We start from the raw sequence: 18,663 nt of genomic DNA on the forward strand, positions 1-18,663 counted from the left end.
AACAGGTGGGTGCCATGATTGGGTATAAAAGAAGCTTCCATGAAATGCTCAGTCATTCACAAACAAGGATGGGGCGAGGGTCACAACTTTGTGAACAAATGCGTGAGCAAATTGTCGAACAGTTAAGGAACAACATTTCTCAACGAGCTATTGCAAGGAATTTAGGGATTTGTAATATCTTCAAAAGGTTCAGAGACTCTGGAGAAATCACTGCACGTAACATTGAATGCCCGCGACTTTGGATCCCTCATTTGCATCAAAAACCGACATCAGTGTGTAAAGGATATCACCACATGGGCTCAGGAACACTTCAGAAAACCACTGTCAGTAACTACAGTTGGTCGCTACATCTGTAAGTACAAGTTAAAACTCTACTATGCAAAGCGAAAGCCATTTATCCACAACACCCAGAGACGCCGGCTTCGCTGGGCCCGAGCTGATCTAAGATGGACTGATGCAAAGTGGAAAAGTGTTCTGTGGTCTGACTAGTCCACATTTCAAAATGTTTTTGGAAACTGTGGACGTCGTGTCCTCCAGAACACAGAGGGGAAAAAACATCCGGATTGTTCTAGGCGAAAAGTTCAAAGGCCAGCATCTGTGATGGTATGGGGGTGTATTAGTGCCCAAGGCATGGGTAACTTACACATCTGTGAAGGCACCATTAATGCTGAAAGGTACATACAGGTTTTGGAGCAACATATGTTGCCATCCAAGCAACGTTATTATGGACGCCCTTGCTTATTTCAGCAAGACAATGCCAAGCCACGTGTTACAACAGCATGGCTTCATAGTAAAATAGTGCGGGTACTAGACTGGCCTGCCTGTAGTCCAGACCTGTCTCCCATTGAAAATGTGTGGCGCATTATGAAGCCTAAAATACCACAACGGAAACCCTGGACTGTTGAACAACTTAAGCTGTACATCAAGCAAGAATGGGAAAGAATTCCACCTGACAAGCTTAAAAAAATTGTCTCCTCAGTTCCCAAACGTTTACTGAGTGTTGTTAAAAGGAAAGGACATGTAACACAGTGGTAAAATGCCACTGTGCAAACTTTTTTGCAATGTGTTGCTGCCATTAAATTCTAAGTTAATGATTATTTGCAAAAAAAGTTTTGTTTCTCAGTTTGTACATAAATATCTTGTCTGTGCAGTCTATTCAATTGAACATAAGTTGAAAAGGATTTGCAAATCATTGTATTCTGTTTTTATTTACGAATTACACAACGTGCCAACTTCACAGGTTTTGTGTTTTGTATTATGTTAGTCCAACAAAGATAGTTACAGTACATATTAACTAACATCTGTTTGCACACTTTCTGTTTGAATTTAGTCCAGCAGCCAGATCCGAACCAGCCTAAGCCAGAAGGCCAGCAGATGTGTCCCCTTGATGGGGGACATCTCGGAGTGGTCCATAACTGGCCTGCCTCCTTGACAGCTGCTTTACAACGATGGGGCACCACCCAGCCAAAGAGCCCCTGTCTGACTGCACTTGATAATGCTGGCAAGCCTGTCTACACTCTTACCTATGGTAAGTGTCATTAGGTAATGGCTTTTGACATCCAGTGTGGCAAACAAGTGTCGTATTATGGTTTGCCATTGCAGGTAAACTATGGACCCGCTGTCAGAAACTGGCCTATACACTTCTCAACAAGCTTAGTAGTAGAAATGAGCCCTTGCTTATGCCTGGAGATAGGGTAAGTCATGAGATATGGGTTCACGGTACATATTGAGCAGATTTTCTTGCACCTTCAATATTGCAAATAGTAAATACATCAGAAAAAACGGGTTATTATCACATTGACAACAAATTATAAATACAGTCGTGGTCCAAAGTTTACATACACTTGTAAAGAACATAACTGCACCAATTTTGTCGAAAGGAGTGTTAAAAAAATTCAACCAGCAGCTTGCCAGAAGCTTGTGGATGGCTACCAAAAGCACCTTAAACTTGCCAAGGGACATGTAACCAAATATTAACATTGCTGTATGTTTACTTGTGACCCAGCAGATTTGGTCACATTTTCAGTAGACCCATAATAAATTCATAAAAGAACCAAACTTCATTAATGTTTTTTGTGACCAACAAGTATGTGCTCCAATCACTCTATCACAAAAAAAAAAGAGTTAAAAGAAATTATTGGAAACTCAAGACAGCCATGACATTATGTTCTTTGCAAGTGTATGTAAACTTTTGACCACAACTGTAGCTGTTTCAGAATGGGTGAGTGGTGTCCTTTTCAAACAAAAAAAGCATGTTTTTTGGTTACTTCATCAATTTGTCTATTGACAAAATAATCACACACACAGAGAAATCTTGTCAAGGCCTTTATTTTGATATTTGACTCGATGTGGTTTGTTACAAATCCAAATTGTCATTATTTATTTTACTTTTAATTAGGCAATCTACCTAAGGTCAATCACCTTTAGGAACTAATCAGCTTATTGGCCATCTACCGACTATATTTGTGCATCAAGTTTGGAGATGAATTGATGAAAATTGACGAAATACAGTGCATTGGTTTTCCACATTGGGTTAAGTTACATCCTTATTCCAGAATGGAATAAACTAATTTTGTCCTAACATTTTTACAGAAAATACCCCATAATGACAAAGAAAAAAGTATATTTTTTTATTTGCAAATTTATTACAAAAATAAAAAACAAAAAAACACAATGTCCATACAGTGAGTACCGTATTTTTCGGAGTATAAGTCGCACCTGCCAAAAATGCATAATAAAGAAGGAAAAAAAACATATATAAGTCGCACTGGAGCCCGGCCAAACTATGAAAAAAACTGCGACTTATAGTCCGAAAAATACGGTATTCACAACCTTTGCTTAATACTTGGTTGATGCTTCTTCGGCAGCAATTACAGCCTCAAGAGTTTTTGAATACGATGCCACAAGCTTGGCACACCTGTCTTTGGGCAATTCTGCGAGTGAGACTGTAATTGCTGCCAAAGGTGTACCAAGAAAGTATTGAACAAAGGCTGTGAATACATATATAAATTTTAGCATATTTTATTTTTAATAAATTAGCAAAAAAAGGTATTAAATAAACTTTTCACATTATCATTATGGTGTATTGTTTGTAGAATTTTAAGGACAAAAATTGTTTTATGTCCGCCCTGAGATCGGTAGGTTGTGAGTTCAAACCCCGGCCGAGTCATACCAAAGACTATAAAAATGGGACCCATTACCTCCCTGCTTGGCACTCAGCATCAAGGGTTGGAATTGGAGGTTAAATCACCAAAAATGATTCCCGGACGCGGCCACCCCTGCTGCCCACTGCTCCCCTCACCTCCCAGGGGGTGATCAAGGGTGATGGGTCAATTTCGCCACACCTAGTGTGTGTGTGTGTGTGTGTGTGTGTGTGTGTGTGTGTGTGTGTGTGTGTGTGTGTGTGTGTGCGACAATCATTGGTACTTTAACTTAAAAAGTAAGCACTGTGAATACTTTTTGGATGCACTGTTTTGTGTGTTTATCTGGTCTTTGTTATGTTTGACAATGATGTTACTTTGATCTATGGCCTTTATGCTTTTAAATGTGAAATAACCGACAAAGAACCTATATGGTAAATATCAATTATTTTAGCTGTGATTTGTGTGTGTGGGACAGTGAAAAGCAAGTGTTGCTGACAAATCAAAAATCAATACTGTACTGTAGAATAATTATGAAACTCAAACAAATGCCAGAGTAAGGCCATTGTTACAAAGAGGCCTTGCGGATGTGAACAAAAATGTTAAAACGTGCAAGAATATTTTGTCTGTCCCTTATTCTTTCATTAATGTTTGCAACTTGCTTGCAACTTGCTCAAAGTTATATTTTTCAAAACCAAAAAAATACTACAATAGCACCACCGGCTAACTAACTTATGTTACAATTAGTGGTTTAAAGGGGTCGTATTAGACCTAGACTTAGACAAACGTTATTGATCCACAAGGGAAATTGTTCTACACGGTAGCTCAGTTACAGAGGATGAAAAGGATTATGCAGGTATAAGGTAGACAAAAAAATTACCATTGTAGCAATATAACATATATGTAATATGTACATATTATATATACAGTATATATATACTGGAATATATATATTATTATATTAGATACAATATATAACAAATCCCAATTACCATGTACAATATTACAGTATATGTAACAGCTGCAGCAAAGAAGGGCAGCATAAAAAAAGAGATTAGATCCAGCAGAAAATATACATTATAAGCAAAGAGAGGTAGTTAACATAGAAGGTGTCAGGTAATAGACAGATATCATCTATTGCTGTATGGCAAGTGATTATACAGCTGGATGGAGTGCGGAATGAAGGAGTTCTTGAATCAAACACTGTGGGAACGAAGCTGAAGGAGCCTGTTGGAGTATGAACTCGGCTGTCCCTCAATTGTCTGGTGGAGTGGGTGGGCAGGATTGTCCATGATGGCGAGCAGTTTGTCCAGTGTCCTCATGTCCCTCACTGACACAAACGCCTCCAACTGCGTGCCAATAGTTTGGCTTTGTCAATCCGGTTTAAGTCCCTTTTGCTGGTGCTGCTCCCCCAACAAACCACTGCAAAGTACAGGGCACTGGCCACAACAGACTGATAAAAGATCTCCAACAGCTTGCTGCACACATTAAAGGACCTAAGCTTCCTCAGGAAAAAGAATCTGCTCATGCCCTTCCTGTATACAGCTTAGCTTTACTTTTTTAAAACACTTCCTTGTGGTCTACATAACATGTAATGGTGGTTCTTTGTTAAAAATGTTGCATAGATTATGTTTTACAGACCATCCTCAAGTTGTTGTCTGACGATTGCTTCAGAATGGGCCGTTTTGTTAGTGGTCTTAGATTATATGACAAAGTTCTCCTACAGGCCAAGGCCCCTTCATCTGCTTCTCCATCCTGTCAGCCGTGTTGTAGTTTTTAGTGCTTCCATATCGGGTCTACAGTGGACTACAACTGGATGAAAATGGTGGACTCACGCAACGGGTAAACCACTACCAAATATGGAGATATCTGCTGACATAACAAAGGCAAAATACGTTACTAAAGCCTCAAATTCCAAACTGCTTGTTTGGAGCAAGTTTGGAAGAAGGCAAGATTGTTTTATAAATATCGCCACCATGCCTTTGTTTGATTTCACATTTTCTGGGCTTATAGGGCCGCTTTAACAGAGCATATATACTGTAAATGTCTATTTTTTTTTTTTTTTTACAACTAAATTATGCTGAGTAGAAATTGCCTAAGGCCCCCGAGGAATCAGTCTCATGTTCAGGTTGTCACTCACCACTGTCTTGTACGCACGCACACAAACAAAAGCAGTCCCAGAGAAGAAACTAATGATGTTGCAGTCATGTTGTTGTTCCAAAAAATTAACATTCAATGAAAGCTAACATTAGAATGTATATACCGTATTTTTCGGACTATAAGTCACAGTTTTTTTTCATAGTATGGCCGGGGGTGCGACTTATACCCAGGAGCGACTTATGTGTGAAATTATTAACACATTACCGTAAAATATCAAATATTATTCAGCTCATTCACGTAAGAGACTAAACGAATAAGATTTCATGGGATTTAGCGATTAGGAGTGACAGATTGTTTGGTAAACGTATAGCATGATCTATATGTTATAGTTATTTGAATGACTCTTACCATAATATATTACGTTAACATACCAGGCACGTTCTCAGTTGGTTATTTATGCCTCATATAACGTACACTTATTCAACCTGTTTTTCACTATTCTTTATTTATTTTAAATTGCCTTTCAAATGTCTATTCTTGGTGTTGGGTTTTACCAAATACATTTCCCCAAAAAATGCGACTTATACTCCAGTGCGACTTATATATGTTTTTTTCCTTCTTTATTATGCACTTTCGGCCGGTGCGACTTATACTCCGGTGTGACTTATACTCCGGAAAATACGGTATTTGTAAAGACTCTGAAGTGGGAAAGGGTAGGAGTAAATAAGCTTTGCTTCTTCCTACTCCTTTTCGGACACGATGTAAAGTGAAATTATATGAAATTGTGTGATGTATTATGCTGTAAGTGTGTTCATGTTCGAAATAAAACTAAAAGAAAGAATGAAAGATTAGTAGCTAAACTTTGCCAAATCGCTATCATTAGCTGACAACAAACTGAACATAATAACTGTGGCCAATTAAGCAATGACAGTCATTCACTATGTTTGCAGGTAGCGCTTGTGTTCCCGAACAACGACCCAGTAATGTTCATGGTTGCTTTCTATGGTTGTCTGCTGGCAGAACTGGTGCCTGTACCCATTGAAGTGCCGCTGACCAAGAAGGTAAATGGGGGGAAATTAGCAAGACTGACCTCTGTTTGGCATTTAACCATTAAATGCACAAATTAGAGTTATTGGTCGACAGTAAAGTCGTTCTGCCAAGAAGGTTCCATTTTAATTGGTGGTTGTTGGTTTACTTATTTACAAAAGCAACAGGTTTGAGATTTAAAAAAATTCTGGTTATTCCGACATCCTTAAAAACATCCTGTCAACCCTTCAAAAGTGGATGTTTATTTGAATTGTATCCGACTAAAGCACAACTGTTTGTCTGTGTACATAGTCAGAAACCATTAGTTGGCATTAAAAGTTACAGTGGCCATTGCATATCTCCGTTTAGGATAGGCCAAGTACTTGATTTATGTTAACTGTGTTACAAAAAAGATCCATTAGAATAATACATAATGTTGGATATAGAGAACATACAAACCCTTTATTCATTAAATCACAATTATTGAAATTCAACGATTTGGTGCATTAGCAATCAGCTAAAATTATGTACAAAGCAAACTATAACCGGCTACCCAAGAATGTACAACAATTCTTCTCAACAAAAGAGGAGAAATATAACCTTAGAGCAGTGGTTCTTAACATGGGTTCGATCGAACCCTAGGCCGACTCACCTAGGGTTCGGTGAGTCGGCCTCGGGGGTTCGGCAGAGCCTCCGCCGCGGAGGTCAAGACGCGCCCGACTCATCGTGTAAATAAAAACTCTCCCTGTCGGCGTATTATGGATACCCCCAAACAATGTTCCCTCTAATTTTGTGTGAGCAAACGCAAAAACTTGAGCATTCGGTGGCGCACATGTGAGCGACGTCAGACGTGCACATGCACTGTGGTCACACCTGCAGCACACCTGTCCCAAACCTGACTAAATAACAAGTTCAATGTTTTATTGTTGTAATCAAATGACAGCAGTCATTTCCATGAGATTATTTTTTAATATAAGTGTTTTGGCCCACTTACAATGACTATAACATATTGTTTTTCATGAGTTGTGTACTAGTATTGTATGTCTCCCACTAAAACACAATGAGATGTATACATTGGATTATGTGTACATTCCTGTAACTTTCTGTTTGTAAAATATATCTATTAGTATTTCTTTAATATAATAACATAATTGTATGATTATGGTTCAGGTTCGGTGAATGCGCATATGAAACTGGTGGGGTTCGGTACCTCCAACAAGGTTAAGAACCACTGCCTTAGAGGAAAATCTAATTTAAAACATTTGTATGCTTGTACAACATTTAAAACCTTTAGTATATCAGTATGTGGAATTAAATTATGGAACGGATTAACCAAATAAATCAAACAAAGCAACAATATGATTCAGTTTAAGAGACTGTTCAAACTACAAGTGTTCATAAAGTACACAGAACAAGAATTATGATGAACATCTTGAACCCTTTTTTTTCCTTTTTTTTTATTGAGACAAAAATGATTTATGTATGTAATATTTGTATGCTTACTATGGTATATTATTTATTTATTATTTATTTGTTCACTGTTCTGTTACAGAGAACAATGAAATTGGATACAATTGATATGGTATGAAAAGGGGTAGGATTAAATAAGCTCTGCTTCTTCCTACTCCTTTTCGGACGTGCTGTAATGAAACAACTGGATTTGTGTGATGCAACATTGTATCGTATTCCATCCATCCATCCATTTTCTACCGCTTGTCCCTTTTGGGGTCGCGGGGGGTGCTGCAGCCTATCTCAGCTACAATCGGGCAGAAGGCGGGGTACACCCTGGACAAGTCGCCACCTCATCACAGGGCCAACACAGATAGACAGACAACATTCACACTCACATTCACACACTAGGGCCAATTTAGTGTTGCCAATCAACCTATCCCCAGGTGCATGTTTTTGGAGGTAGGAGGAAGCCGGAGTACCCGGAGGGAACCCACGCAGTCACGGGGAGAACATGCAAACTCCACACAGAAAGATCCCGAGCCTGGGATTGAACTCAGGATTCATGTTTGAAATAAACTGAAACTGAACTATGTATTTAGTTGTTGTTTGAAAGCAGCATGTAGCAGTTAATTGATTGTCCCTTGAAGCAAAATAAAGTGCATCCAGCTGAGGCAATGTTGATTCAGCTCTCTGGCTGTCTAAAGAAGAGTAACATGACATCTGAATGTCAAAAAGTGAAAAAATACAATCCATCCGTTTGTCCCACTTTGGGTCGCGGGGGTGCTGAAGCCTACCCCAGCTGCATTCGGACGGAAAGCAGTTTCCTTGAATATCTGTCTGTAAGAACATCTTTATTTTTGTTATTTGTCGCATTATTGCAGCACAGGCAGCCGTTATCTCAAGAGCATTATGATGCATTGGAGTCTCCTGAGCATCCATCGAATGAATAAAGCCAATCCCACCTCGTATGTGCTGAATATTAATGCTTGTACTTGGTTGCCCTTTATAAGCACGCTCTTTGCAGCTCCATAACACATGAGATTGAAATGAAAGGATTGTTATTTCTGGCCAATTACTTAAAATGCCCACTGTTCCTAAGACTCATTTAACTGTCATATTTTTGGGTAATGGGTTCTTGTCTGTCTGCCCGCTACATCACATATATCCCCTGAATTCTATTCTCTTCTGTCATTTTTGTACCCCTTGATTTTGTCAGCATGAGCACAGCCCTGAGCTCAAGTGCACAGTCAATCTAATAGTCAAATCAGGCGTTTATTCCTTTGGTGACCATGTTATTACTAATTAGCAAATGCCGCTCTGCTTTGGACATGTTTTTTTAATTCATAGTTCCTACATTCCTTTAAAACATATTTGTATTTTGTTTTTGTTTTTCAGGATGCTGGAAGTCAACAAATCGGCTTTCTGCTTGGCAGCTGTGGGGTGACGTTGGCTCTTACCACCGATGCTTGTCAGAAAGGCTTACCCAAAGCACAAACGGGGGAGGTAGCCACATTTAAAGGTACATATAGCCATTTATTTTTTTTAGTTTTCAGAACTACACACTTTAATATTTTGATTGTCTTTCTGTTTGGGTTAAACTGATTTTTTTGGGCTCTTCAGGTTGGCCCCGGTTGCTGTGGTTTGTGACAGATGGGAAACATGTTGTGAAGCCTCCGAAAGACTGGCATCCTCTGATACGTGAAGCCAGCAAAGACACAGCTTACATAGAAGTAAGAGATTTAACCAAATTAATTGTCCCGAGTGTGTGAATGTGAGTGTGAATGTTGTCTATCTGCGTTGGCCCTGCGGTGAGTTGGGGACTTGTCCAATGTGTACCCCGCCATGCGCCCGAGTGCATCTGGGATAGGCTCCAGCACCCCCGCGACCCCGAAAGGGACAAACGGTAGGATGGATGGATGGTATTATTGCAATGCAAATATTCCAACTAGGACTGTCAAAGTCATGCAATTAATCACAAAAACATGATCACATGAATCATGTATAAAATCGCACATCAGGTCAACACATACATCACTTCAAAAGTTAAGGTTAAGTCCCAACGATAGTCACACACACACTAGGTGTGGCTAAATTATCCTCTGCATTTCACCCATCCCCATGTTCACCCCCTGGGAGGTGAGGGGAGCAGTGAGCAGCAGCGGTGTCCGCGCTCGGGAATCATTTTGGCGATTCAACCCCCGCATCCAACACTTGATGCTGAGTGCCAAGCAGGGAGGGAATGGGTCCCATTTTTATAGTCTTTGGTATGACTCGGCCGGGGTTTGAACTCACAACCTTCCAGTCTCAGGGCGGACACTCTAACCACAAGGCCACTGAGCAGGTATGGGTGGGGTGATGGGTGATGTGTGCTTGCTGGTAAATTTCACTTCAAAATAAACCCCAATGGTACTTTAGATAAAGCCATAAGAAAGCTTTTGTGCATTCAAGTAACACAAAAAAATGTTCCGGAATGATATTCTGACACTAAAATTTAGTTTGTGTCAAAATATTGGGGTCTTTTAAAAAATAAATAATAATAATTATGCACGCAAATAATTTACTGCAATTAATCAAAATGCAAAAGTGTGATTATCTGATTGAAAAATGTCATTGTTTGACAGCACGTATTTATTTTTTCAAATGTTCTTACAGATTAGCTATAATTATGTTTGGCATTTTGTGCGCATTACCTCAAGCATGCATCCAAATTAACGAAACCCAGACATAATCTAATTAAAAACAAGCAGTGTTGAACAGGCCCCCTGCAGTTTGCAAGGTGCTCTTGTAAATACACTACCAACAATAACCATAAATCTTTTGGAGCATAGTTTTTTTAATTTTCATGTTGCATGGTTTATCATCAAAGGCTGTACCCACTTTCTATGTTCTTAAGCTAAAATATTTCTCAATATACACTATATTGCCAAAAGTATTTGGTCACCTGCCTTGACTCACATATGAACTTGAAATGCCATCCCATTCCTAACCTTGACCGCCCACTGATTTGTAATTCACATACCCTCTATGTATTGTACTTGTATTTTAAATTGTTTATCATCATGTAATTTTAATATTGTTGTGTATTTTCAATCCTGTGTAATTTTATTGTGGATGTTAGATGCACCATAAAATGACTACAGATGGAAATGAGCATGGTGCTACATCTGGTGCAGCCATCTTCTTAATGTAACTGCACATTGTCCTTCAAATAAAGAAATACAAACAAACCCATAGGGTTCAATATGATGTCGGCCCACCTTTTGCAGCTATTACAGCCTGGTGTGTGTGTGTGTGTGTGTGTGTGTGTGTGTGTGTGTGTGTGTGTGTGTGTGTGTGTGTGTGTGTGTGTGTGTGTGTGTGTGTTTAATGGCTTTTCATTTGTATTTTAATCTTCTAAAATTGTTCTATGAGTGCAATAAGAATCATATGTTTAATGAATTGTAAATTTTTTTGTTAAAATGAAGCCAAAAATGAAATTCTATTGTGGTCCCCTTTATTTTGAAAAGTATTGAAATATACATTTTGGTACCTGTACCAACGCATTGGTATCGGGACAACCCTTTATGTATATTTAGATGTATTTCTTTTAGCTATTATTGGCTCATGTCAACATTTTGGCTTTTTTCGTTGTGCTTCTTGCTGTTTTTCCTATTTTTGGTGGTGTTTTTTTTCTGTGTAATGCGCTTAGGACCAATGACAAAGAAGTCACAGGCCACACATGGCCCATGTGCCGCCCTTTGGGCACCCCTGCTGTAGAAGCTAACTGTTAATGGCCACTACAGTCTTATTATTGTAGTATATTTGTTCATCCTATGGTTGTCTTACGTCAGCGCTGTAAGTAGCAAAATCAGCTGTTCACCTGGCGGGTTTTTCCTCTGTGATAAAGAGAGTCTAAATGGGGAAGTCCTTCTTTAGCTGCTGCCTAGTTCTATCATATACAGTGCCCTCCAAAAGTACTGGAACAATGAGACCAGTTCCTTTATTTTTGTTGTAAACTGAAAACATTTGGGTTGGACGTCAAAAGATGAATATGAGACAAGAGATCAACATTTCAGCTTTCATTTCCAGGTATTTACATCTGGATCTGATACACAACTTAGAAGATAGCATTATTTGTAATGGAACACAAAATTTTTAGGTGAGCAAAAGTATTGGAACATATAAACTTAAAATAGATTAAAGTGAATAAGACTTAATATTTAGTTGCAAATCCTTTGCTTTCAATAAGTGCATCAAGCCTGTGAGCATTGACATCACCAAACTTTTGCATTCTTCTTTTGTGATGCTTTTCCAGGCTTTCACCGCAGCCTCCTTCAGTTGTTGTTTGTTTTGGGGGGTTATTCCCTCCAGTCTTCTCTTCAGCAGGTAAAATGCATGCTCTATTGGGTTTACGTCTGGAGACTGACTTGGCCAGTCTAAAACCTTCCACTTCTTGCCCCTGATCAACTCCTTTGTTGTTTTGGTCGATATCTTGCTGCATGATGAAGGATCTCCCAATCAGTTTGGTTGCATTTTGCTTTAAATTAGCAGACAAAATGTTTCTGTAGACTTCTGAGTTCATTTTGCTGCTGCCATCATGTGTTACATCATCAATGAAGATGACGTCCCAGAAGAAGCCATGCAAGCCCAAGCCATGACATTATGTTTCACAGATGAGCTTGTATGTTTGGGATTATGAGCAGATCCTTTCTTTCTCCAAACGTTTGCCTTTCCATCACTTTGAAAGAAGTTCATCTTTGTCTCATCAGTCCCATAAAACTTTTTCCCAGAATTTTTGAGGCTCATCTCTGTACCTTTTGGCAAATTCCAGCCTGGCCTTCCTGTTCTTCTTACTAATGAGTGGTTTGCATCTTCTGGTCTAGCCTCTGTACTTCTGTCCATGAAGTCTTCTGCCAACTGGGGACGGCGTGGCGCAGTGGAAGAATGGCCGTGCGCGACCCGAGGGTCCCTGGTTCAATCCCCACATAGTACCAACCTCGTCATGTCTGTTGTGTCCTGAGCAAGACACTTCACCCTTGCTCCTGATGGGTGCTGGTTAGCGCCTTGCATGGCAGCTCCCTCCATCAGTGTGTGAATGTGTGTGTGAATGGGTAAATGTGGAAGTAGTGTCAAAGCGCTTTGAGTACCTTGAAGGTAGAAAAGCGCTATATAAGTACAACCCATTTATCATTTATTATTTATAACATTAGATTGTGATACCTTCACTCCTGTCCTCCGGAGGTTGTTGCTGATGTCACTAACAGTTGTTCTTTATAGCTCTCACAATGTTTCTGTCTTCAACTCCTGATTTTTTCCTTGGTCTACCTGTTCCACATCTGTTGCTTAGTACACCAGTGGTTTCTTTCTTCTTCAGGACATTCCGAATGGTTGTACTGGCTATGGCCAATCTTTGTGCAATGGTTCTGATTGATTGTCCATCTTCTCTCAGATTCACAATTGCTTCTTTTTCACCCATAGACAGCTCTCTGGTTTTCATGTTGGTTCCACCTCTAAATGCAGTCTGCACAGGCAAAACCTATCCTACCCAATCTGAAACTGAGCTCAGACATTCAGTGCTATTTATTGTTTGAATAATCAATGTAATTTGGAGACACCTTGGCAACAAAACACACCAATCATTCACATGTTCCAATACTTTTGCTCTCCTGAAAAATGGGTAGGTTCAAACAAAAGGTGCTATCTTCTAAGTTGTGTATCAGATCCAGATGTAAATACCTGGAAATGAAAGCTGAAATGTTGATCTCTTGTCCCATATTCATCTTTTGATGTCAAACCCAAATGTTTTCAGTCTATAACAAAAATAAACAAATTGGACCCACTGTTCCAATACTTTTGGAGGGCACTGTATTACTGTCTTTGCACATGTCAATCTTGGTTTTCCGTCACAGGCGAGCAATGATGGTCGTGGTTGACGGAAGAGACGTTTGATACTGGGAAATGTTCGATGCGTTGCAACAGTCAGCCTTAATGCATTGTTGCAGCTTGATGATTCTGTGCCCCTTATGCAACGCAACTCTGCGAGACAAGCGGGTGTCGTGTGCGGCCGTGCTCGGGGCGGCGGAATGTGAGGCTGAAGAGAGGCGAGGCGTGCTGGTCTGGTCAGGGGTTAAAATGCGTGCCTGCCCGGAAAATACGGTAATATGTTTAGGCAGCCAAAAATAAGAACCCAAAACAAATTCAATTGAAATTAATACATGCAATACATGTAAATGACGAATGACATGGATAAATAAACATATAAAACACATTTTAACTTTATTGAAGACTCTTGTTGGCAAAGACAGCATTGAGAGACGCCACTTTTGTACTTTTCTACAAGTACTTTCTTAAATTCACATGGGCTTCTCACCTGCTTGATCAAAGTGCTTGCACTCACAACTCGTTTGGGCCCCATGGTGGCCTATTTGACTCAATAAAAAAGTGATGAGACTACCCAACTTGTGGGATTTTATTAGTTTGTGAACTTGATGCCATGGAATGATATTTGTTTCGTGCAATACGAAATATCGGCTGTACGATAACCAAGTTGGTACAGTTGTCCCTCTGAAGTTTGCAGCTTCACTCTCCGTGTGGGGGTGTCACTAATGTCTTTATTAATACTTTTTTTTTTTTTTTTTTATAATAATAATTTCGCGATCGACCGGCAGAGTCCCAAAGATCGACTGGTCGATCACGTTTAATGGGTGGGTGACCACTACTCTATAGGGACACATCTTACTGAACAACATTAAAAGGTCATTTCTGCATTTCTTGGTGACCTGTATCACTTTATCTACTTCTACTGTATGTACAAAACCCAAAACCAGTAAGTTGGCCCGTTGTGTAAAGGGTAAATAAAAACAGAGAACAATGATTTGCAAATCCTTTTGAACCTATATTCAATTGATTGGACTGCAAAGACAAGATACTTAATGTTCGAACTGAGAAACTTTTGGTATTTTTTTGCAAATATTCGCTCATTTGGAATTTGATGCCTGCAACATGTTTAAAAAAAAAAAGCTTGCACAAGTGGCAAAAAAGACTGAGAAAGTTGAGTAATGCTCATGATCAAACACTTGTTTGGAACATCCCACAGTTGAACTAATTGGGAACAGGTGGGTGCCATGATTTGGTATAAAAGCAGCTTCCATTAAATGCTCAGTCATTCACAAACAAAGATGGGGCGAGGGTCACCACTTTGTGAACAAATGTGTGAGCAAATTGTCAAACAGTTTAAGAACAACATTTCTCAACGAGCTATTGCAAGGAATTTCACCATCTATGGTCCGTAATATCATCGAAAGGTTCAGAGAGAAATCACTGCACGTAAGCGGCACGACCGTGACCTTCGATCCCTCAGGCGATACTGCATCAAAAAGCGACATCAGTGTGTAAAGGATATCACCACATAGGCTCAGGAACACTTCAGAAAACCACTGTCGACGGCGTGGCAAAGTTGGTAGAGTGGCCGTGCCAGCATTCGGAGTGTTGCTGGTTACTCGGGTTCAATCCCCACCTTCTACCATCCTAGTCACGTCCGTTGTGTCCTTGGGCAAGACACTTCACCCCTTGCTCCTGATGGCTGCTGGTTAGCGCCTTGCATGGCAGCTCCCGCCATCAGTGTGTGAATGTGTGTGTGAATGGGTGAATGTGGTAATACTGTCAAAGCGCTTTGAGTACCTTGAAGGTAGAAAAGCGCTATACAAGTATAACCCATTTATCATTTATTACAGTTGGTTGCTACATCTGTAAGTGCAAGTTAAAACACTACTATGCAAAGCCAAAGCCATTTATCAACAACACCCAGAAACACCGCCGGCTTCACTGGGCCCGAGCTCATCTAAGATGGACTGATGCAAAGTGGAAAAATGTTCTGTGGTCTGACCAGAACACTTTTCCAAATTGTTTTTGGAAACTGTGGACGTCATGTCCTCCGTAACAAAGAGGAAAAGAACCATCCGGATTGTTATAGGCGCAAAGTTCAAAAGCCAGCATCTGTGATGAAATGAGGGTGTATTAGTGCCCAAGGCATGGGTAACTTACACGTCTGTGAAGGAACCATTAATGCTGAAAGGTACATACAGGTTTTGGAGCAACATATGTTGCCATCCAAGCAGCATTATCATGGACGCCCCTGCTTATGTCAGCAAGACAATGCCAAGCCACGTGTTACAACAGCGTGGCTTCATAGTAATAATAATAATAGTAATACCTGGGATTTATATAGCGCTTTTCTAAGTACCCAACGTCGCGTTACATGTAGAACCCATCGTTCATTCACACCTGGTGGTGGTAAGGTACTTTCATAGCCACAGCTGCCCTGGGGTAGACTGACGGAAGCGTGGCTGCAATTCGCGCCAACGGCTCCTCCGACCACCACCTATCATTCATCATTCAATTCACCGGTGTGAGTGGCACCTGGGGAAAAGGGTGAAGTGTCCCGCCCAAGGACACAACGGCAGCGATTTTTGGATGGTAAGAGGCAGGGAGCGAACCTGCAACCCTCAGGTTTCTGGCACGGTTGCTCTACCCCGGACTGTTGAACAACTTAAGCTGTACATCAAGCAAGAATGGGAAAGAATCCCGCCTGAAAAGCTTCAAAAATTAAGTTTCTCAGTTCAAACATTGAATATTTTGTCTTTGCAGCCTATTCAATTGAATATAAATTGAAAAGGATTTGCAAATAATTTTATTCTGTTTTTATTTACAACGTGCCAACTTCACTGGTTTTGGGTTTTGCACATACATGTTAATGTGGGATGTATTGTGGTACTTTATGACCATTGATACGTTAGCACTTTGGTTATATTTCAGTATATGTACTCGAGATTGACATAATTGTGTTTTAGACCAACTAAAATACTGTTTTTAAGTGTTTATTATCCCTGCAGTACAAAACCAGCAAGGAAGGAAGCACCATGGGGATCACAGTGAGCCATTCAGCCATGCGCGCCCACTGTCACGCTCTCACACTGGCCTGCGGCTACACTGAAGGTGAGCCAAGATGTCACCCATTTGTCTTTTGTCCATTGCGGTCGAGGGATAGATAGATGCACTCCACTCTGATTTATTGCATCAGACCTGGATGAGGTTTTTTTCATAGAAAGTTAAGACTCTTTCATCGTCTTATTCCTCCTCCTCCTCCTCTGGCTGTCCCAGTTTTGCTGTAAATAACTCTAAATTGCACCAGTCTCTTGTTCCCCATGCCACTTTTTAGGTCACGTATCCTTACAGTCAGCTTTATTACGAAACAGTACCAAAGCTAGTGGGAATATTTGTGCACAATGTCCTTTTCTGATTCGCAGCTGAGACCATAACCAACGTGCTGGATTTCAAGAGGGAAGCAGGTTTATGGCATGGTGTCCTCACTGTGAGTGCTTTAAAACCTTATTAATAGCATGGTTAAATGATAAGAAATGGCCATACCGGTATGTACTGTTGATAAGATTCTCAATTAGGGTCTAGATGTAAGCTATAGCTGATTAGGTCTTAAGCCTATTCGTGCAGCGTGTATACAGTCGTGGTCAAAAGTTTACATACACTTGTAAAGAACATGTCATGGCTGTCTTGAGTTTCCAATCATTTCTATAACTCTTATTTTTTGTGATAGAGTGATTGGAGCACATGCTTGTTGGTCACAAAAAACATTCATGAAGTTTTGTTCTTTTATGAATTTATTATGGGTCTACTGAAAATGTGACCAAATCTGCTGGGTCAAAAGTATACATACAGCAATGTTAATATATGGTGAGATGTCCCTTGGCAAGTTTCACTGCAATAAGGCGCTTTTGATAGCCATCCACAAGCTTCTGGCAAGCTTCTGGTTGAATTTTTGACCACCCTTCTTGACAAAATTGGTGCAGTTCAGCTTAATTTGTTGGTTTTCTGACAAGGACTTGTTTCTTCAGCATTGTCCACACATTTAAGTCAGAACTTTGGGAAGGCCATTCTAAAACTTTAATTCTAGCCTGATTTAGCCATTTCTTTACCACTTTTGTTTGGGGTCATTGTCCTGTTGGAACACCCAACTGCGCCCAAGACCCAACCTCCGGGCTGATGATTTTAGGTTGTCCTGAAGAATTTGGAGGTAATCCTCCTTTTTCATTGTCCCATTTACTCTCTGTAAAGCACCAGTTCCATTGGCAGCAAAACAGGCTCAGAGCATAATACTACCACCACCATGCTTGACGATAGGTATGGTGTTCCTGGGATTAAAGGCCTCACCTTTTCTCCTCCAAACATATTGCTGGGTATTGTGGCCAAACAGCTCAATTTTTGTTTCATCTGACCACAGAACTTTCCTCCAGAAGGTCATATCTATGGCCATGTGATGTCAGATGAAACACAAATTGTTACAAGTGTATGTAAACTTTTGACCACGACTGTACATGATGTAGTGAAGGCACGCGTAATGTCTGATGCCTGTCATTGCAGAGCGTCATGAATCGGATGCATGTGATCAGCATTCCTTACTCACTGATGAAAGTCAACCCTCTCTCGTGGATACAGAAGGTGCATACTTACAAAGGTATGATATAGTTTTATACCGCAAACTCACCGAACAAACTGAAAGAGGTTTGATGATATTCTTATTCTCATTAACCATGTCTTCCTGTTTGTGTGTCTGCTGCACAGCACGGGTTGCAGTGGTGAAGTCCAGGGACATGCACTGGTCTCTTCTAGCACAGAGAGACCAGAGAGACATCAGTTTAAGCTCACTGCGCATGCTTATTGTTGCTGATGGGGCCAACCCATGTGAGTCTATACAAAATACACTGGTATTAACATACAACATCACTGATGTGTCATTGTGTCTCTCCAGTATATGCTGACTCTGCATTTCTGTGTGTGTGTGTGTGTGTGTGTGTGTGTGTGTGTGTGTGTGTGTGTGTGTGTGTGATGCAGGGTCAATATCGTCCTGTGATGCCTTTCTAAACGTGTTCCAGGCACGTGGGCTGCGACCTGA

At 40.3% G+C, this 18,663-nt stretch overlaps 1 protein-coding gene across 6 annotated transcripts in view; it reads left to right on the forward strand.

Moving 5' to 3' along the window:
* Window positions 1-18,663, forward strand: part of dip2a (disco-interacting protein 2 homolog A) — a 256,191-nt gene that overhangs the window by 189,667 nt on the left and 47,861 nt on the right. For all 6 annotated transcript variants that reach the window (XM_061971477.2, XM_061971478.2, XM_061971479.2 and 3 more), the window contains 10 exons: window positions 1,331-1,528; window positions 1,603-1,694; window positions 6,191-6,301; window positions 9,114-9,237; window positions 9,339-9,448; window positions 16,589-16,691; window positions 17,003-17,067; window positions 18,132-18,225; window positions 18,333-18,452; window positions 18,603-18,663. The exon at window positions 18,603-18,663 is cut by the window's right edge and continues 54 nt beyond it. In XM_061971477.2, coding sequence (XP_061827461.1) covers window positions 1,331-1,528; window positions 1,603-1,694; window positions 6,191-6,301; window positions 9,114-9,237; window positions 9,339-9,448; window positions 16,589-16,691; window positions 17,003-17,067; window positions 18,132-18,225; window positions 18,333-18,452; window positions 18,603-18,663 — 1,078 coding nt within the window. The remainder of the gene's footprint in view (window positions 1-1,330; window positions 1,529-1,602; window positions 1,695-6,190; window positions 6,302-9,113; window positions 9,238-9,338; window positions 9,449-16,588; window positions 16,692-17,002; window positions 17,068-18,131; window positions 18,226-18,332; window positions 18,453-18,602) is intronic.

The sequence above is a fragment of the Nerophis lumbriciformis genome, linkage group LG13 (genome assembly GCF_033978685.3).
Source record: "Nerophis lumbriciformis linkage group LG13, RoL_Nlum_v2.1, whole genome shotgun sequence".
NCBI lineage: Eukaryota > Metazoa > Chordata > Actinopteri > Syngnathiformes > Syngnathidae > Nerophis > Nerophis lumbriciformis.